This window comes from Dryobates pubescens, chromosome 4, assembly GCF_014839835.1.
Source record: "Dryobates pubescens isolate bDryPub1 chromosome 4, bDryPub1.pri, whole genome shotgun sequence".
Lineage (NCBI taxonomy): Eukaryota > Metazoa > Chordata > Aves > Piciformes > Picidae > Dryobates > Dryobates pubescens.
The window spans coordinates 1993197-2013803 of record NC_071615.1 but is presented as its reverse complement, the minus strand read 5'-3'; the positions used below and the strand labels follow the sequence as shown (position 1 = coordinate 2013803).

Here is a 20607-nt window from a genome sequence, read left to right as displayed (position 1 = left end):
TGTTCTTCGGTCATATCTAAGTACATTCCAGCCAGTGTTTAAGACACACTGAATCCAAACTTGGACAGTCAAATACCAGCAGCTCTAAGCTCCTTATCTATTTCAGGCAGATTAACTCCTTAATCATCCCTTTTGGAAGTTCCCTGCCCCAAATTCCTCTCCCTCTTCCCCTTTATCCTCCTGCCTGGTTTTTCAGCAGGAACAAAAGGAGCAGGGTTGGCGAGGTGCAAAAGGTTGGGCTGACGCCCGCCCGTGATTGACAGAGTCAATAACCAGCAACCAGGAGCAGGCTTTTGGAAATCTGCTTCTCCCAGTTCACCTGTGCCCAGTGTTTGTCTTTGGGATTTGGAGACAGGGAATGGATAATACCCAAATAATTTCTCACTTGGCATCAAGACTCCAGTTAGGATTTTCAAACCCCTTTTATTCTTTTACTTCAATTTTTTTTCCAGCTCCTTTTTATTCTTTTTTTTTCCCTTCCCCCCCGCCTCCCCCCCGGAGATCCTTGCTCATTATCCACAGGTTCAGCCAGGGGTACCAGCTTCCACCATGCCAGCTGGGGACATGTGCCACTCCACAGCCCCTGGCCATGCTTATGGCAAGGGGATGCTCATGTTTTCCACCCCTCCCAGCAGGGAGAGGAGGCTGTGCCGAGTTGCCAGGATGCAGCCGGTGCTGGCCACTGTCGCTCAGGGGAGTGCTGGAGCATTGCACTTCATTACCGAGCTGCCTGCTGCTGGCAGGAGATGGCTTAGAGGGCAGAGCTTGGCAGAGGCACAGCCAGATTCATCTCCAGAGGACAAACCTGTCTATAGGCAGACACCAAAGTGCAGTGTCTGTGGAGCACCTGGTGACCAGTGGGGGGCTGCCATGCCAGTGCTGGGGAGATGGTGGTCACTGGGTCTGCAGTTTGGGCAGTGTGGTTTGGCACGATGGAGAGGCTGTGCCAAAAGTGAAGGCAGGGGGAACCATGAAACCAGACCATAGGACTGGAAAACTGGGGACAGGGTGATGTGCCCTGTGGTTATCATGGGTCCCAGGGAGGTGGTCTCAAGAGCACTGGGACCATCAGTGGTGTTGAATGACTCTGATCTGAAGCACAGGCATAAATCTCCCTGCTTGCCCACCAGCAGGGGAGGGACATGGAGACATAGGTGGCAAAGCTCCATGGCCTCCCAGAGATGGAACAGGATCATGGAAGGGGGATGGGTTGCATTCAGGTGCCAGGGGTCCACCAGTAGCCACCCTGCAGCAGCATCCTGGTTTCAGCATGAGCTTGCTGAAAGTTTTCTCTGGTTGTGGCAGAGCCTGGTCCACCAGAGCTGGAGGGGATGGACCCAGCAGCATGGCTGTGAGAGCTAGAAATGTCCTGGAGTAGATGGCCACCTGTCACCCTCTGGGGTCTCCAGGGCTGCTGGGAATGAAGACACCTGCTGGACAAGGAGGTCTGGGCCCTTGGCACAGGGCTGGGGCATGAGCCCACTAAGTCCCCATGGACCCAGTCTGGCATTTCCCATGCTGGCTAGGGACAGGAGCACCAACACAGTGCACAAGCCTGGAGCACCCCAGAGGTGGGGGGACTGAGGCACAGCTGGAGAGTGGTCTCAGTTCCCACCCAGCTATGTTTCCTATGCAGGGTGCAGGCCAGCTGTGAGCTGCAGTGCTGGGCAGGTGCCAGGTCCTGCCACTGGGTTTGTGCCTGTGTGGGCCAGTATGGCCTGGGCACTGTGAGCTGTCCCTATTGTGTTTCCCCAGGGGGCTCAGCCTCTCACATTCACCTGCAGCCACTTGCAGCATCCACGAGCAGCTGGCTCATGAGATCATGCAGAGCAGATGTGGGACAGGGACAAGGATCCATTTGCTCTCCCAGCTCCTTGGAAAAGATTTTATTTTCATTGTTGTGATAGTTTTAGGCTATGCCTTTAAAATTGCAGCATGGCAGGTGACAGGACACGAGGAAACAGTCTTGAGTTGCACCAGAGGAGGATTAGGTTGGATGCAAGGAGAAATTTCTTCCCCAAAATTGTTTTCAAGCCCTTGTCAGGCTGCCCAGGGCCATTGGTGGAGTTCCAATCCCTGGAGGACTTTAAAGCTGTGAAGATGTGGTGCTGAGGGCCATGGTTTAGTGGTGACCTGGCAGTGCTGGGTTAATGGTTGGCCTCAGTGATTTTAAAGGTCTCTTCCAACCAAAACAGTTTTATGATTCTGTGAACCCCAAGGGACCAGGACTGCAGACAGCCACATCCTCAGCATCACCAAGGAGGACACCATGGGGCATGAACTTTCCTTGCCCATCAAGGGAGTTCCAGCACCCACATCTCTCCCAGTAACAAACCAGCATCTTTATATAGCTAAGTGAGGCAGCTCATCCGACAGTCGTGCCACTGAGTGAGCAGTTGTGAGGCTGCTCTGGGGGGAGAGTCTCACTGGCAAAAGAATCAATGATCACAAATGATCAGTTGGCATCAGCTCTGGGTAGCAAGAGCAATGAGCTGCATCTGGGCACCACCAGGCAGCACTTCATCATAAGCATCACTCTGCTTGCTCCGCACTGCTGCCCTTTCCTTGCAGGGATGCAGTGGCATCCAGCATCAAGGGGAAACTGAGGCAAAACAGGGCATTGGAGAGTGAGGGGAGTTAAAATTAGAGGGCATATTGATTGGAATGGTTAATTAATTATTGTTGGAATGGTTGTTGTTGGAACTGAAGCGAGTCAGGCCAGGAGCAGGAGGAAGGAAGGAGAGGAGGAAGGAAGAAGGATCCTGACCTGTCAGGCAGAAAATGAGTCAAGAAGAAAAATTAAAGTGCACTGAGATCCATCCAGACTGTCACTTCACACTGGCACCACGCTGGCACCGTACTGGCACCGTGCTGCTCACTTGTTTGAGGCTGGAGGGTTGGCTGAAGGTCGCTGTGGTGGTGAGTGGCCACCCCACGGCAGTGGTTGTGCCCACCGGTGCCTGGCACAGGCTTGTTTTGCCCATCCTGGTCGGCAGCGTCAGTGTTTAGGAGCAGGGGGGAGCTGAGCTCTCCATCCCCTCAGCCATGTTTCCAGCCTCATGCCAGGCTCATTTTCCTCTCCCACTGGCACCTCGAGGTTAGGGTGAATCCCATGCCAGAAGAGGAACATGCCCCAGCCCTGCCTCCACGTTACCTCTGCCATGGATTGTGCTCTGGAGCCGTGACCCACTGGGGAGGGAATGTACCCAGCAAGGCTCAGGCTGAGCAGCTGCTCTGCTCTCAGCCACCAACCTTTTTTTTTCCCCTCCTTTTTATTTTTTCTTTCTGCTTTTTTCTTTTTTTTCTTTTCTTTTCTTCCTTTTTTCTTTATTTTTTCTTTTTTCTCCTTTCTCCTTACCATTCCTTTTCTCTTTTTTTTCCCTCTTTCTCATTTTGCCTTTTTACTCTTTTTTTTTTTCCTTTTTCTTTCTTGTTTCTTTTATTTTCTCTTTTCTTTTTGTATTTTGTTTTGTTTTGGTTTTCCATCTTTACATATTAGATTCTTTGAATTTTTTTTGTTTTCTTTTTATATCTCCCCCCCTTTTCTTTCTCTTTCTTCTTCTTTTTTTTCCCCTTGTTCCCCCCCTCCCCCCCTTTTCAAAGCCCTTCTTGCCAGCTGACAGTTTCCAGCAGCAACCAAAAAAACTACCACAGCTTGCTCTGATTTCCACATCCCCTCCGTTCCTCAGACACTCCCCAGCCCAGCCCTCTGCCAACCTCTCAGCCCTGGCATCGAGCACCCAATCTTCCCCTGCTTCAAAATAAAGGAGGAAGAACCAGGGGGTGAGAGGCTGGAGCTGGCAGATGAGTTGGATTTCCATGTGAGGGGATGAGGTTGAGGAGGCCACGGGCTTCCCCTGGCAAGCAAGGGAGGAATCGGGGCCAGCAGAAACGTTGAGTCATGAGTGCGGTTCGCAAGCGATGAGAGTTTGTTTCCCCAGTAAAATTCCTGCCTGGGGAGGAGTGGAGCCGGTTGGGGGTGGTGCAAGGATGAAGGACTTTACCCACCAGAAGGGGCAGGTTGCTGGAGGCGCATCCCATTGCAGCGGGAATTCCCTGGGGAGTGGAGTTTGAACTGGGGGGGCACACGACACACACCTACCCAGGGAATTCCCAAACAGCTGGATGGGAGGAGCAGCGCGATCTGGGGGGGGCTGCAGGGGATGGGGACGCCATCCCTCCTCCTCTTCCTCTCTTCCCGCACCCGCCCACCCCAGCGCAATGGGCGGTGCAGCCCCAGTTCCATTTATCAACATCTGCGGGCAAGTGAAGTGTGCAGGGAACAGCTGCTCCGGTCGGCTGAGCGCCGAACTGGGCGGGGGGAGGACAGACACAATGATGGAGGGGAAGTAGGGGGCTGGGGTCTGTCCTCTGGGTATCATCCCACTGCCCCATTGCTGCGCTGCAACGGAGGGTTGGTATGCTGGGAGGTGGCGGTGCTGATGGGGGGAGGACTGGGGAGAAGGTCTGTTAATGGGAGTGCACTGGAGAGAGGGTGTGTTAGTGGGGGTGCATTAAAGGGGTTCACTGGAGAGGAGGTGCATTAGTGGGGTTCATTGGGGAGAGGATGTTCAAGGGAGGTTCCTTGGGGAGGGGGTGCGTTACAGGGATTCACTGGGGGAGGGGTGTATTAATGAGGTGTATTGGGAGACAGGATGTGCTAAAGGGGCTCATTGGGAAGAGGGTGCATTAAAGGGGTTCACTGGAGAGGGGATACATTAAGGGGGTGCATTGAAGAGAAGGTGTATTAAAGGGGTTAATTGGGCAGAGGGTATATTAAAGGGCTTCATTGGTGCATTCATGAGGGTGTATTGAAGGGGTGAATTGGAGAAGGTATGTTAAAGGGGTTCAGTGGGGGAAGGATGCATTATTGGGGTGCATTGGAGAGAAAGTCTATTAAAGGGCTTCACTGAAGAGAGAGGGTGTTAAAGGAGTGCATTGGGGAGGCTGTACTGAAGAGGTTTGTTGGAGAGTGCTATTGGGGTGCATTGGCAGAGGGTGCATTGAAGGGGTCATTGAGGGGACAATGCATTAAGAGAGTTCATTGGAAAGAGGATGTATTAAAGGTGTGCACTGGAGAGAGGCTTCATTAGCAGGGGGGCATTAGAGGGTGCATTGAAACAGGGGGTGCATGGGCAGTGGGTGCACCCAGCTGGGGATGCCCAGTGCCTCCAAGCTGGGTGCCATCACCCGGTGCCAGACACTGCTGGGGGGTACCCGCAGGTGGCAGCTCCACAACCGCCTGCAGCGTTTAACCCTGCCCAGGGCAAGCCTCTGGGTCCTTCTACACTGCCAGGGGGGTGTCTCTGTCTCTCCAGCCCCCCCGTTCTTCTCATTCCCATCTTCCTGGGCTGCCCCACACATCTCGACCCCGCTGCCTTTCCCCTCCCTTTTCTCTCTTCCCTCAATAATCAAATTCTCCGGCGCAGTTTGCGGTGTGGCAGCCGGCCAGGAAGGGTTTCTTTAAACTCCACCAGCTCACAATTAAACAAATCCGGGGCTGACGCTGCTTGATAGGCGTTTGTTCCCCTGAGAGCCTCGAGGAGGGGGTCCTACCCTTTTGTTCCCCTCTCTGATGCCGCCTCGCCACGTGGGGCTGCACCCCTGGGCTGGGAGGGGATTTGGCGCAGAGGTTTCAGGGTGGAGGGCAAGGGGTGCGCGGTGCCAGCCCTGCTGTGATGGTGAAGCATCCCCCTGCGAGGGCACGCTGCTATTTTTAGGCGTTGAGTCCTTGTTGCTGGCGCAGCAGCAAAGGAGCAGCCGGAGGAGCAGCAGGATCAGGCCCCACGGGAGGAGCAGCAGCAGCTGGGAAGCAAGGCTGGGGTTCAGGGAGGCTGAGGGATAACCGCCGCCCCCCCAGGGCTGAAGCACTGGGGAGTCTTGGGAGCTTACCGAGGGGTCCCTGCTAAGGAAAGTCCTGGATTGCCTTCAGAGGACTCTGAATCCAGCCCTTCCATGTCTCTGTCAGCCAAGAGGAAAGAGGAGAAGGCAAGAAAGGAAGGATCAGGGGGAGGAAAATAACACCAAACCCAGCCACGCAGCACAAATCCTCCTGAGCAGCAGGCAGGCTGTGAGCCACCGTGTGAGCAGGCGTCTGCAGTGGTGGGGTTGAGCCGGCTCAGCTCAGCTCCCAGCATCACCCCCCAGCACTGCATCAGCCCTAGGCACCACATCAGCCCTGGGCAACACATCTATGCCCCATACCAGCCCCATGTCAACGCTGGGTGTTGCAGTATGGCCCTGTGCACCACAACACAGTGCCAGGCATGCAGAGGTACTGGGAGACGCAGCAGGTCCTTGGGTGTCTCCCATGGGTGGCACCACAGCTGTGCTTGGAGCTGTGTGGCTGGCTGGGCTGGCTGTGCATCTCCAGGGACTGGGAATGGAGTGTCCTGGATTGGCCAGAGCCAGAGGCAAGCATGGCTCATTGCACTGCCAGGACAGAGTCTTGCTGCCTCTGGGCGCCATGATGGCCCCAAGTCCCTACCTCCTCTGACAGATGCCCTGAGGGTCACTTCCCCAGGGACTCTCTCCACAAGCCCTGGCTGTAGCCACCATGGCTTTACGCAGCCACCAAGGGCAGGCATCTGGCTGAAGCATGTGCAGACAGCCTCTTATCAATTCCCATCGCAGACACAGCAGGAGCAGGGCTGGAAACTTCTTCAGGGCTGGGAGAGCACGTCTGGCAGGGACGTGGCAGGGGGAGAGAGCATTGCAGGGCCCCCGGGACGTGGCCGCAGCCACCTCCCCCTCCCGGGAAGGGTCATAACCTTGCTGCTGTCGACAGTTTGATTTGATGCCATTAAAGCATTTGCTCGGAAACAGCCTACATCAGGCAGCAACATCTGTTCTGGCCCTTCCCCGGCAAAGCTGCGGCACAGCCAAGGGCAGAGCTCGCCTCTGGCTTTGCCCACAGGCCCAGGTGATGCTGGTGATGAGTTTGACCCCACCCAGGCTTAAATAGCAGCATGTCACACACACACACACACTCCCCACCCCCTCACAGCTTGGGTGGCCAAAAGGCGATGGGGCAGTGGCTTGTTGGCTCAGGACTTTGGCTGATCTTGGATGGGGAAGCAGTGGGCAGCCCCCAGATGCGTCTCCTGCCAGGTGGGTCTCATTCAGGTCCTGTAGGAAGAAACCCAGGGGTGCAGGATGAGTTCCCCAGGCCTTACCAGGCACTAGGACATGGATTAGCCTACAGGAATGGCCATAACTTGACCCTGTGTGAGTGCTTCTTCCTACTCAAATCCATGCACACCCCTCTGTGCTCCCCACCTCTTCACGCTGGGGAGTGACCCGTGTCCCCTCACACTGGGCACTTTCTCTCAGCCTGGCATTGTCACAGCTGTTTGGGACATTAACAATGATTAAATAATAATGATAATTAATAATAAAAGAGAAAAGGGGGGGGAAGGTCCCCTTAAAAACACCAGCCCAGGGTCTTCTCAAGCCAATTTCATTTTTCAAACCTGAATTCACATGAGAAGCCCTTTTCTCCCTTGAATTGTCTTGCTGTGCTCAGGGCTGCCCCAGGGGCCTGGCTTTGATTGTGCTGCCTTTGTTCTGGCAGCCCTGGCATAGGACAGGGCAACACTGAGCCCACAGTGTGGTTGGCACTTCCACACAAGCCTTACAGCATTTTTAACTGATCCATCTTCCCCCCTAGTTCTAGGCTTTAACTGCATCCACACAGCCTGCAAAGTGCAGCTGCAGCATGGGGGAGTGGCACAGCAAGCATCCGAAATAGGGGGAGGGTGGTGTTATGGGGGACAGGGTGATGGGCTGGTGTGGGTGGCACTGTGCATGGCTCTGGAGGGCACCATGTGATTGGTGCATCCCTAAGCCACTGGTGGTTGTGGAAATCTGACTAAATAACCCCCCATGTGTGCATAGACCCCAAAAAGCTGCTGAGATGTTACCAGTATCCACAGGGCACTGGGAGAAAACAGGGCCAGGCTGGGACTGATCAGCTCAGCAGTGTGGTTTGTGTGGCTGTGGCAGAGCCATGGACAAAGAGACTGTTCTGGGCCATGTGCTGTTGGCGTGTTGTGGTGGTGGCTTGAGGGTGGCAGAGAAATACATGGAGGAAGACACATACACAGCTGTGCTGTGGGGTGCAGGGCTGGGTTTGCCTCCATTAGTATTGGCAGTGCAACCACCTCGTTGTACTCACCCCCTTAATGAAGGCAGGGGGGGGCAGCACAAGGGTCACTGCCACAGCTCTGGCTTAGGGGGCAGTACCAAAGTAGTACCCAGGGAGCTGCAGACTCTTGAATCTACCTTAACCTAGGCTCCCAAATCTGAAGGTGGTGCTGAACCAAGCAGGTCTTTCCCCCTGTGCTTCCAACCCACTGGTACTGGGGATGGGCAGGATGTGCCCCCCGCTGTGGCCTTCATTAGCTCCCTACAAGCTACTCACCTGCCTCTGAGATCAAACTGGTGACCCAGGTGCTTCTCTGCAAGCAGGGCTGGGAAATGGGGAGGTGTGATGACGATGCTGGCAAGGGGGTTGGCTAATAGATGGCTGCTGGCGGGAGCAGACAGCTTCCAGATGGCATCGCACCGGGGCAGGGGGATCTGCTGGGGCCAGGGGGGCTGTGGGAGGCAGCAGCAGGCAGAGCCAGGCAGAGCCAGCAAGTTGAAATGATTTTTTCATTTTTTTCTTTGCAGTGGAGCCTGCGGTTCTGGCCCTCCACGCTGCTGCTTCCAGTAATTAGCCCAATAATTAAAAAGAGTGGTGATAAGCAGGGTGTTCGGAGGGGCTCGCAGGATCCCAGCATCCCTGGGGAGGGCATGTGAGGAGAAGGGGGGGAGAGTGATTTACAGAGGCAAGGGGAAGCAAATGTGTGAAATTCAGAGCACCAGGGCTGGGGAACTCCAGCATGGTGCAGAGGGTCACGGTGCTCCATGGGGGAGGCAGAAAGGTGGTTTGTGAGCCCTGCAAAGATGGGATGGGCAGCAGGGATGGGGAAGGCTCCCAGCAGAAGGGCAAGGAGGGCTGACTGGGCACACCACAGGCAGGGAGCACCCCAACCATCTCCCTGCACTTGGGCACCAGAGTGAGGCAATGCAGGAAGATGTGATAGAGGAGGATGCAGGGCAGTGGAAGGTGAGGTGATGCAGGCAGCGTGATGTGGGGCGACACAGCACGGTGCAGAGCAATGGGAGGTGATGCAAAGCCAGCTGCTGAGATCTAGGGCAAGGCAGAGTGGTGCAGTGTGAGATGATGGGATGGGACATGCTGCAGGGCGATGTGATGCAGGGTGGTGCAATGCAAGACAATGCAATGCAGGGCAGCATGAGGTGATGCAAAGCAGTGCAGTGCTGGGTGATGCAGGGTGATGTGAGGTGATGCAATGGAAGGCAGTGCAATGCAGTGCAAGGCAACATGATGCAAGGCAATGAAGTGCAAGATCATGTCATGAAGGGCAATTCGAGGTGATGCTGGGTGAGGGGATGCCAAAGTGATGCACTGCTGGGTGATGCAAGGTGATGCAGGGCAGTGCAAGATAATGCAGTGCAGGGTGATGCAATGCAAGGTGTTGTGATGCAGGGAGATGAACTGCAAGGCAAATGTGGTGTGAGGGAGCACAATGGAGGCAGATGAACTGCAAGGCAATGCAATGCAGGCATGTGAGGCAGAAAAATACAAAGTCATGCACTGCTGGCTGATGCAGAGAGATGGGAGGCAATGGAATGCAGGGAATGCAAGGCAAGGCAAGGTGATGTGATGCAGGGCAGTTCAATGCAGGGCAATGCAATGAAAGGTGACACGGTGCAGAGAGATGAAATGCAAGGCAATGTGATGCCAGGGTGATGTGAGGTGATGAGATGCAAAGTGATGCACTGCTGGGTGAGACAAGGTGATGCAGCGTGAGACAATGCAATGTAGGATGATGCAAAGCAAGGTGATGTGATGCAGGGCAATGCAATGCAAGGCAACAAGATGCAAGAAGATGACCTGCAAGGTGACGTGATGCAGGGTGAGTCAAGGTGCCGCTGGGTGACGCGACGCAAAGCGATGTGCCGCTGGGTGGTGCGAGGCAATGCCATGCAAGAGGATGCGGTGCAGGATGGTGCAAAGGAAGGTGATGTGATGCAGGGCAATGCAATGCCAGGTGATGCAGGGAAATGACATGGCAGGGAGCATGAAGGGATAGCAGGTGATGCGATGCGACGCAGTGCGATGAGATGCGGGGTGAGGCGAGGCAATGCAGTGCCGGGTGCTGTGGTGGCCACGAGGCGATGCAGCCCCTGCAGGGCAATGCCAGGGCAGACCAGGCGGCGCAGCCCCCGCCATGGCACACACCGTGTGCCCTTCTCCCTGCGCGGCTGCGCTCCCCGGCCCGCCCTGGTGGCCGTGCTTCATTTGAATTCTCGCCTCTCTCTCTTCGCAGATAACGAGCCCGCGCCATGCAGTCCTTTCGAGAAAGGTGTGGTTTCCATGGCAACCAGCAGAGCTACCAGCCGGCTTCACAAGACACATCACGCCTGGAGAATTACAGGCATCAAAGTCAGGCAGGGCCGAACTGCGAGCGGCAGAGGCTGGTGGCGAAGGAGTACTACAGTCAGCAGCAACTGCCATACGCGGGCTACGAGAACAGCACCGTGGAGAAATACCACCGGGGGAACAAGCAATTAGCAGGGCAGCAGCTGCAAGGCAGGCCAGCCTTTTCCAGTTACACCGTGCAGGAGAACAGCCCTTACCCTGCTCGCTATTCGGGGGACGAGAGCTTGCAGGCCTGGGGCGGCCAACCGCAGGCACTGCCCGGTGGTGTGGCCAAGTATGAAGACAACCTGATGAAGAAGACGGCGGCGCTGGCAGGCGGGCGGCCCTACCACGAGCCAGCAGCTGCCTCCTTGCCCTTCCGGACTCATTTTCAGCAGCAGCAGCAGCAGCAGCAGCAGCAGCCACCCGCGCTCCCCTACCCCAAGCTGCAGCGGCAGAAGCTGCCAAACGACGTCTCCTCACCCATGCCCTTCTCACAGAGCCCCCACTTCGGGCAGCACTCACAGTCCTTCCCTGCCTCCTCTACCTACTCTTCAGTGCCAGGGGGCAGCCAGCCAGCACACTCCTACAAGAGCTGTACAGCACCCTCGGGGCAACCGCCGCTGGAGCGGCCCCTGGGTAGTGCTGCCAGCCTGGCGCCTGGCCCCCGTGTGCCCAACCTGCACGGCTACCAGCCCAACCGCATCGGCTACGAACAGCCCCCGCAGCCCCCACCGCAGCCCCCACAGCCGCCCCCACCCCCGCAGCCCCCGCAGCCCCCGCAGCCCCCACAGCCCCCGCAGCCCTTGCAAGGGCGGCATCACACTCCAGAGACCCTCCACTACCAAAACATGGCCAAATACCAACATTACAACCAGCCAGGCCAGACCTACTGCCAGGGCGAGGCACCACCTGTCCGGACACCGGAGCAGTACTACCAGACCTTCAGCCCCAGTGCTAGCCACTCGCCAGCTCGCTCTGTTGGCAGGTCCCCATCCTACAGCTCCACTCCTTCCCCTTTGATGCCCAACCTGGAGAACTTCCAGTACAGCCAGCAGCCGCTGAGCACTGGCACGTTCCCAGCCGGCATCACCGACCACAGCCATTTCATGCCACTGCTGAACCCTTCTCCCACTGATGGCTCAAGCCCTGATGCTCAATCTGGGAACTGCAAAACCTTGCAGAAGGAGAAGCTGCCTGAAAATCTGCTCTCAGACCTGAGCTTGCAGAGCCTAACAGCACTGACCTCCCAGGTGGAGAACATCTCCAACACTGTCCAGCAGCTGCTGCTTTCCAAAGCTGCTGTGCCCCAGAAAAAGGGAATCAAGACTCCAGCAAGGACCCCTGAGCAGCTCAAGGGGCAACACTGCAGCCCTGAGAGCAGCACCTACTCAGCAGAGCAGGTGGGGACACCCCTGTCTGACCCACTGAGCACGCCTCAGTCCGTGCACGCCGAGACGCAGGATGCCGACTACCTGAGCGGGTCAGAGGATCAGCTGGAGCGGAGTTTCCTGTACTGCAACCAGAACCGCAGCCCTGCCCGTGTCAATAGCAACTCCAAGGCAAAGCCTGAGTCAGTGTCCACCTGCTCCGTGACCTCCCCGGATGACATGTCCACCAAATCAGATGACTCCTTCCAGAGCATCCACGCCAGCCTGCCCCTGGAGACCTTTACCAAGTATGTGACCAACGAACCGGACTGTCCCCGGCTGCTCCTCAGTGCCCTGTCCCAGGAGGAGCTGGCTTCCGAGATCATTGTCCTGCAGGATGCCATCAATGAGAAGGCAGACAAAGCCTGGGCCAACTCGCCCATGCTGAGCAAGGAGGCCACCAAGTCCCCCTTCCAGCTGGAGAATCACAGACCCTGCTTGGATTCCATGGTAAAGGGCACCTGGCCCAGCCAGGGTGACTCCAGCACCCTCACTGAACCCCTCAAGCTGGATAAGGCTTCAGGGGCCAGCACAGGGAAAGACTTTGGCGAGGAGGTTTTCGAGGGTCCTCAGGTGGAGTTTGCAGACACTGAGACCAAGGATGCACTGAAGGACACAGCCTCACTGGCCTTCAACTCCAAGCCCAGCATCCCAGCATCAACATCAAGTGCAGGAGCCACCAACTACAGCTGCTACTCAAACACCACAGCCAACTCGGTGGGGTCTGAGAACACCATGGAGCACTTTGAGTGGCCGGAGGAGAGCCTGGGCGAGGAGTGCCTGCGATGGAAGGATCTGCAAGCCACCGAGCTCCCCAAGGGCTTGTTCCCTAGCAAATTGGGCTCCTGCAAGGAGAAAAAAAATGCCTGCGGCTTGGATCTGTGTGACGGCGAGCAGCCAGCCAAGAGCGAGCCAGCCCAAGACTTCAGCCAGCAGGCGATAGAGGAGGAAGAGGAGACGCTGACCTATGATGAAGCAACAAAGGCAGACAGTGAGCGGTGGCTGCAGGACACCCGGCACTGCTGCTCGACTGGGGACTTCAGCGAGATCCCCATCATCTCCTCACCAGAGCTGAAGGAATCAGACCTGGAGGCAGAGGAGTACTCCTCGCTCTGTGAGCTGGCTGGATCGGAGCAGAAGTCGGTGACGTTCGATGCCTCATCGCCCAAGCCCCCGGAGATGCCTGCAGTGCTGTCCTCCAGTGAGGTGCCTGTGTCTGCCGAGGAGACCGTCAGCACGGTGGAGAAGGAGAGCTCAGCCCCGACCCCACGCCTCTCTGACGAGTCTGTCATCCTGCTGGGCCCTACCGTGGGCACGGAGACCAAGGTCAAGAGCTGGTTCAAGTCCTCCCTGCCCCACATCCAGCCCGAGGAGGAGAGCGGTGGAGGGGAGACGTCCCACCCAGAGGTGGCCAGTGCCGAATCCACCCCGTCGATTGCGGCGAAGCAGCAGCTCACCCCTGAAAACACTCCGGGGAAGACGGAGCCCGTCTCACGGGGCAAAAGCCTCCGCAACAAGAGGGTCCACTGCCGGCTGCCAGAGGGAGATGGCCCTGGCAGTGCTGTGCCAAGCCCCTTCGACGACCTCTCAGCACCTGGCAGTGTGGCCAGTACCTGCCTCGGGCCAGATGGCCAAGGGGAGATATCCAGCAAGAACTCCCACAGCCAGACGCCACGGTTCCCAGCCGAGGGGCTGCCCGCTCGCATGTGCACCCGCTCCTTCGCTGCCCTCGCTGAGCCCCGCACCCCTGCCCCGCTGGAGGGGCTGAAGGCCCCCATGCACCAGGAGAAGCTGGGGAAGAAGCCTGCTTGTGGTGTGAAGCAGAGAGTTGGTTTCAGAGCCAGGAAGCGCAGCAGCCGGCCAGGCCCCAAAATGGTCCAAAATGCCAGCGATGCCACCCTCCTGGTGCCCAGCTTGGTGGTGGCAGAGGAGGTCTCTGGGCCAATGCCAGCAGAGGGGGATGCAATGGAGGTGGGGGACAGGGACCAGCGGTCAATGATCCTGCGCTCCCGGACAAAGACACAAGAGGTTTTCTACACCAAGAGGCGGAGGGGCAAGCGGGCAGCTGATGTCCGGCTGAAGAACTGCAAGGCACCCAAAAAGCTCATCTCCAACAACCACCTGGCACCCACCTTCAAGTTGGCAGCCCCAGGTAGCCCCCACAAGGAGGGCAAGGTGGGTGCCCGGATGAAGCTGCCCAAAGCAGGGCCAGGCATGGGGGGCAAAGTGTCCGAGCGGTCTCTGCACTCACTGAAGAGGAAATCCACCTTCATCTCCCCCATCCCTGCCAAGAAGAGGAACCTGGTCCTGCGGAGCAACAGCGGCAGCGTGAAGGAGGAGAAGCCTGAGGCACCTCCCAGCCTCTTCAAGAAGATGCCTGTCACCAAGAAGGTGAAAGCCAAGCTGCCCCCTAAGAGCTCTGGTGAAGCTGTCCCAAAACCCCCCCAACCAAAAGAGGCTCCCGATGTCTGCATCAAGATCACCTCCCGGGCAGCTTTCCAGGAGGCCACCAAGACCAAAGTGCTGCCTCCCCGCAAGGGCCGTGGCCTCAAGCTGGAGGCCATCGTCCAGAAGATCACCTCCCCCAACCTGAAGAAGTTCGCCTGCAAACCATCAGCCACCGCAGCAGTGGCCACGGTTGCTGCCTACAGCACCTCCCTGAACCCGGTAGGAGCAGAGAGGGAGCGGGCAGTGAAGCACAGTGGGGTGGCTCTGGCGGTGGGTGACACAAGGCTGTCTAAGCCAGCGATGGCTCAGAAGGTGCCCCCCATGCCAGCAGCTGATCAGCTCTGCCGAAACCCCAACGGCCGAGCGCCGAAGGGGAAGCTGGGCAGCGGGAAGAAACTCTCTGCCGACAGCTGCCAGGCTGAGGCCTGCGCACCCGCCCTGGGCACCCAGCCCAGCTCTGCCATGACGGCCAAGAGCCTGGGGCTCCTGGGACCCAAGAAGAGGAACCGCAAGGGCAAAGCAGCGGCATTAGGTGTGGCAAAGGCCCCCATGGGCCCCACACCAATGCTGTTGTCCCGGGAGCGTGCGGCCGGTCCGGGTGGTGGGGAAGAAGCACCACGGGAGGGCAAGAAACCAAAGAGTGAGGACAAAGAGACTGGAGGAGGCGAGGGTCCTCCTGAGAACCGCTCCACTGGTGGGCCAGCACGGGGACCGAAGCCACGGGCCAACCACTCCAACTACAATGGCTACTCCAAGCGGCAGCGTAAGCGTCTGGCCCACGGCAAGGCCAAGGCAGTGCCGGCGCGGTGCAAGAGTCGCGGCAAGCGGCGGCGGCAGCCCCAGCAGGCCCCACTGCTGCACCCTGCCGAGCCTGAGATCCGGCTGAAGTATATCTCCTGCAAGCGGCTGAGGGCGGACAGCCGGGCACCCCCCTTTGCCCCCTACGTCCACGTGGAGCGGCGCGGCGAGTTCACCACCACCTGCACCATCATCAACTCGCCCGGCGACGAGGCCCGGCTGCAACGGGGACCATCCGGGCCAGCACCGCGACCACGGGCAGCCCTACCTGCCTCGTCCACCATGCATATGGGGCCGGTGGTGTCAAAGGCACTGAGCGCTGCCTGCCTGGTCTGCTGCCTGTGCCGCAACCCTGCCAACTACAAGGACCTGGGGGACCTCTGCGGGCCCTACTACCCTGAGGACTATCTGCCCAAGAAGAAGTCGCGGATGAAGGAGAAAGCACGGGCAGAGGGGCCGGGCGAGGACGTAGTGCCGCCCGCCGCGGCTGAGCGGGCGCCACGAGGGACAGAGGGCAGCTGCGGCGCCGGCAGCAAGGCAGCTCGGCCAGAGGGTGCCGCCGAGGTGGCCAAGCAGAGCGCGTTGCGTTCCAGCCCGCGGGGCATGTTCCGTAGGCTGCAGAGCTGCTACTGCTGTGACGAGAGGACAGAGGGCGAGGAGGCGGCCGAAAAGCCCCGGCGGCACGAATGTCACAAGACTGAGTCCCCGCCGCAGGAGCTGGCGGGAGACACGCAGGAGCACTGGCTGCACGAGGCCTGTGCCGTATGGACCGCGGGGGTTTTCCTGGTGGCAGGGAAGCTCTACGGGCTGCAGGAGGCCGTCAGGGCGGCTGCTGACCTGGTAAGAGCTCGGCTGCCTGCACGGCATCCTGCGGGCACCCTGCGGCCAAAGTGCGTTCCCCTGGCTGTGCCTCCAGCTGGGATGAAACTTAATAGGGTTGGCTCTGATAAGTTGCCCTGGGAGAGCCAGGTGGGTGCTGAAGCACCTTGAACCCTGCTGGCTTCCTGCAAGTTTGGTGCTGCCATGTCTCTGGTAGTGCCTCAAATCTCTTTTAGGCATAGAAGTGTTAATGACTTTGTTATGCTTTGAGCCCATCCTGGGGCCATGAGGATGCTGCTCCTGCTGGTTTGCAGCCCTCAGCCCAGACATATCACTGGGAGAATGTGAGATGAAAGATGGGCACAGCATGGCCTGATACCACAGTGATGAACCACAGGGGAAGGGGAGCTGGAGGGAGGGTACTGCCCTGCTGCAGGGAGGATGCTGCTGGGAGAGTGCCACAGGGAGATGAGGTTTTTGTGCTGGTGAGAGGGAGGGGACAAACCATCCCCGAAAAGGTGGGGCAGAGAGCTGCCAGTAAGCCCCCTGGTACTAGGTTTGGGCCTGGCTGTACTTCCAGGCATTAATGGCTGTCAGGAGGCTGCTGCCCTTTCCCTACCCATGCCACAGGACTGGGTGCTGCTCCCACCCTTGCTGCACCCATGGGGACAAGGCAAGAAATGGCAAATACCACAGTCCTCCACCACTGAGCCATGGCATGGCTCAGGCCATGTCCTTTCACCTCTGCACCTTCTGCCCTGTGGAGAATGGTGGTGGGCTCGGTGCCATCGAGGGGAACAGGATGGTGGGCAGAAACCTTGCACGTGGCCGCAGATGGCCAAGCAACTGGCACTGCATCATCCACAGTGCACCAGCACAGGAGGAAGGATGCTGCCTGGTGGGCTGCAGAGGTGCAGGGACACCAGCATGCTGCCTTACCAGCTGGGATTGTCAGGGTGCTTTGCTCCTGTGCTGGGCTCTGATGGAGTCTCTCTGTCTCTCTGCATCTCTCCATCCTTGCTCTGAATTCCTGGGTGTGTTTTAAAGAAGTGCTCAAGCTGCCAGCAAGCGGGAGCCACCGTGGGCTGCTGCCAGAAGGGCTGTCCCCACACCTACCACTACGCGTGTGCCGTCGACACAGGTGAGCGTGGGAGCATGGGACGTGGGCACCCCTGGCACCCTGCCACCCAGCTGGCTGTGGGGCTGGTCACTCTGCAATGCCCAAACTTGCCCAAGAGGAGGGTGGGCTCACAGCTCTCTGCCTGGCCAGGATGGTGATGCCCTCTGCACTGGCAGTGCCTGCTGGTGTCCTGATTTTGGCTGTCCTCAGCTGAACCCTCCATGCAAATGCTGTGGCTGACCTGGATGGTGGCAAGAAGAGGATGCTGTGTCCCCACGCTTGGGGACAGCCATCACAGAGCACAGGGACTCCTCTGACACATCGTTCTCTCCTTGCAGGTTGCTTATTAACCGAAGAGAGCTTCTCTCTGAAATGTCCCAAACATAAGGTAAGCCCAGAGCCCCCCCTCAGTCCCCAGCACTCTGCAGCCCTCTGGGGACCTGCCTCTGGACCACACTGGGGACACCCTGCTCTGCAGTACAGCCACCCCAGGCACTCAGCCCCATGTGGTATGGGGCATCGCATCCCTGGGGGATACCAGGTCACCCAGGAGCCTTCCAGGCAAGTGGGTGCCAAGGGTGGGATCCCCCCAAGCTGGGCTATGGGGTTTTATTTCTCTTCCCTGAGTGCTGACGAGGCGTGAGGCAATAACTGAACCCTGACTAAATGTGCCGGGTGGACAACTGATTATTTGTGGGTGGGCAGAGAGGGTATCCCGGGGACATGCCCACCAGCTTGGGAACTGGAGCCAGGGTACCCCCCCATCCCAGCAAGACCTCTGGACTGACACCCCCCTTCTCCCCACAGAGGCAGCCAGTGTAGCCCTGCCACCAGCGAGGGACCGGTGGAAGAGGCAGCACCCTGGGAGAAGAGTGGGGCCGGCCTGGGCTGTACCAGGAGCTGCCCTGCTGCAGGTGGGCACAGCGCTGCCCCCCGTGCCTCCCATCCCGAGCCCATTCTGGGCGGGCAGAGCCAGCGCCAGGTTTTCCCTCCTGCCAAACCCCAGCAAAACATGGGCAAATCAAGCCAGTGCCAGGTTTTCCATCCTGCCAGACCCCAGCAAAACCTGGTTTGGCTGCTTGGGAGAGATGGAAGAGAATCCTCCAGACAGTGCCAGTGCCAGGTTTTCCCTCTGCCAGACTCCAGAGAAAAAACAGCGTGGCTGTATGGGAGAGACTGAATGGGATCCCCTCAAAGGCAGAGCCAGTGCCAGGTTCTCCCTCCTGCTGGGACCCTGGCAAAACCTGGCCTGGACGTACAGGAGAGGTGGAATGGGATCCTCCAGGCTGAGCCATTGCTGGGTTTTCCCTCATGCCAGATCCTGGCAAAACTCGACCTGGCCTTATGGAAGACATGGAACAGGATTCACCGGGAAGAGCCAGCACTGGGTTTTCCTTCCTGCCAGGCCCTGGTAAAACTCAGCCTAGCAGTAGAGAAGAGATGGAGTGGGATTGCTCGGATAGAGCCAGTGCCAGAGTTTTCCCCCTGCCAGGTTCCCAGTAAAACCCAGCCTGGCTGTATGGGAAAGGTGGAACAGGATCCTCTAGGGAGAGCCAGTGCTGGGTTTTCCTTCCTGCTGGGCCCCTAGTAAAACCTGGCCTGGCAGAGAGGGATGGAATGGGATCCCTCGGCCCTCGATGGCTGCACAGGGGGGGAGGGGGGAGGGAGGGGCCGTGTAAAAGGGAGGGGTCCAGCAATGTTGTCTTACAGTGGGGCTGCCAGACCCGCTGCGGGTCCTGGCTCTCCACATCTCACACTGATCTGATCTGAGATGTTGCCTTCAGCAAACCTCACGGTGTCTGTCTGTATATACCTGTGGCAGAGAAAAGATAGAGGAAAAAAAAAAAAAGAAAAGAAAAAAAAAAAGAAGAAAAAAATCAGAAAAAGGAAAAAAAGGAGGAAAAAAAAAAAGAAAAAAGCCAAAACTGGGCCTGCTGTTTGAAACACCACTCTGCATCTTCCCTTTCCTTCTGCCATCGCCTGTCTGTCTCCACCCTGCCCATCCTGGAGTGCTTGGCTGGGCTGGTGGGTGCTCACTGGACTGCCCCATCCCTGCTCCGTCCTCCAAACCTCGGCCTCTTGCACCCACCCCCCTCCCACGCCATGGAGCCTCCTGCTCTCTGGGACACTCTACAAACCCACCCTCCTCCCTCTGCTCAGCATTATCAGCACATCCTCTGCAGCTTTTGCTGGGGAGGGGTTTCACTCCCTGGGCTTGTGCTGAATCCCAGACTCAGTGCTGAATCCCAAAGCTCTGGGTGCTGAACCCCATGGCTCTGGGTGCAAACCCCAAGCTCTGGGTGTTGAACCCCAGGGATTTAGCCTGGTGCAAGAGGGTGACAGGAGCCCAGAAATTACTTCCAGCCAGCAGCAGGGTTCTTGCTGGAGTAGGAGGAGGCACTTGTTCCCCTCTCACCCCTTGCTGCCCTGGGTGCCAGGTTTGCTCAGCTCCCTCAATTTTCCTGGCCACCTTGGTGGAGCTGGGGAGCTGCCCAGCACTGGGATCACCCCCACACATACCATGTCCCTAGAGGGTGCCCCACATGACTCCCCAGTCTGCGCACACACACACCCCCCTAGCACACGTAGCAAATCACCAACCCAGGGTGAATCAACCCCAAATCCCATCCCAAAACTCCAGCCACCTGTGGGAGGCATCCCACAAAGTTGGGGGGCACAGAGCTGCTCCCATCCATCCCTGTCCCCACGGAGTCACTGTCTGGTGTCCCTTATCAGTTGTCACATCCCCCTCTGTCTCACCCAGCCCTCACCCTCCAGGTTTGCTGGCCACAAAATGTTGTTTCAGCAGCTTGCCTTGGACACAGGAGTGAAAAGAAACAAACAAACAATAACACATCATAAAAAATAACAGGGAAAAAAATGGGGGAAAAGGGGGGGAGGAAGGGGGGGGGGGAAAGGGGGAGAAAGGGAAAAAAAAGAGGGGGGAAAGGAGCTTAAAAAAGGAAAAGAGGAGGAAAAAAGGAGGAAAAAAAAAAGCAAAAGGAGAGGGGGTGAAAAAAGGGGGGGGGGAAGAGAAAATATGGGGAAAAAAAGAGGAAAAAAAAAAAAGAAAGAAGAGGCAGAATAATAAAAATAATTAATTTAAAAGAAAAATAAACCCACACAAACAATAAAACTCCTGGTGTCCTTGGCAGCATTGCCTGAAATCTGGCTATTTTTAGTGACATCTTGTACATATGACTGTAAAATGGTAACACCCCCCCCACCCCCACCCCCACCCCGTGTGTATTATATATTGCCTCATTATATAGTGTATATATATGTATACATATACATATATATAATATATATGAAGACTGTAAATGTTAAGACTAGTGTTCTTATTAGTATATTGCTTCACACTGAAGATTGTGTGTAACAAGGCTGTTTCTAAAAGATGTTTATTTTCCTTAAGAGTTAAAAACAGGTCATTGCATTCAGAGCGTCAATAAAGATACAACGATTGTTTTGGAAGTACGTGGTGCCCCCCCTCCTGCCCT

The 20607-nt window shown here is 57.3% G+C and overlaps 1 protein-coding gene across 3 annotated transcripts in view; it reads left to right on the top strand.

Moving 5' to 3' along the window:
• The window catches only part of RAI1 (retinoic acid induced 1), an 82271-nt gene extending 63327 nt beyond the window's left edge, over positions 1-18944 (top strand). For all 3 annotated transcript variants that reach the window (XM_054180284.1, XM_054180285.1, XM_054180286.1), the window contains 4 exons: positions 10401-16008; positions 17035-17128; positions 17446-17495; positions 17915-18944. In XM_054180284.1, the coding sequence (XP_054036259.1) occupies positions 10417-16008; positions 17035-17128; positions 17446-17495; positions 17915-17929 (5751 nt within the window). In that variant the 5' untranslated portion in view covers positions 10401-10416 and the 3' untranslated portion in view covers positions 17930-18944. The remainder of the gene's footprint in view (positions 1-10400; positions 16009-17034; positions 17129-17445; positions 17496-17914) is intronic.
• The last annotated feature ends 1663 nt before the right edge of the window (positions 18945-20607 follow it).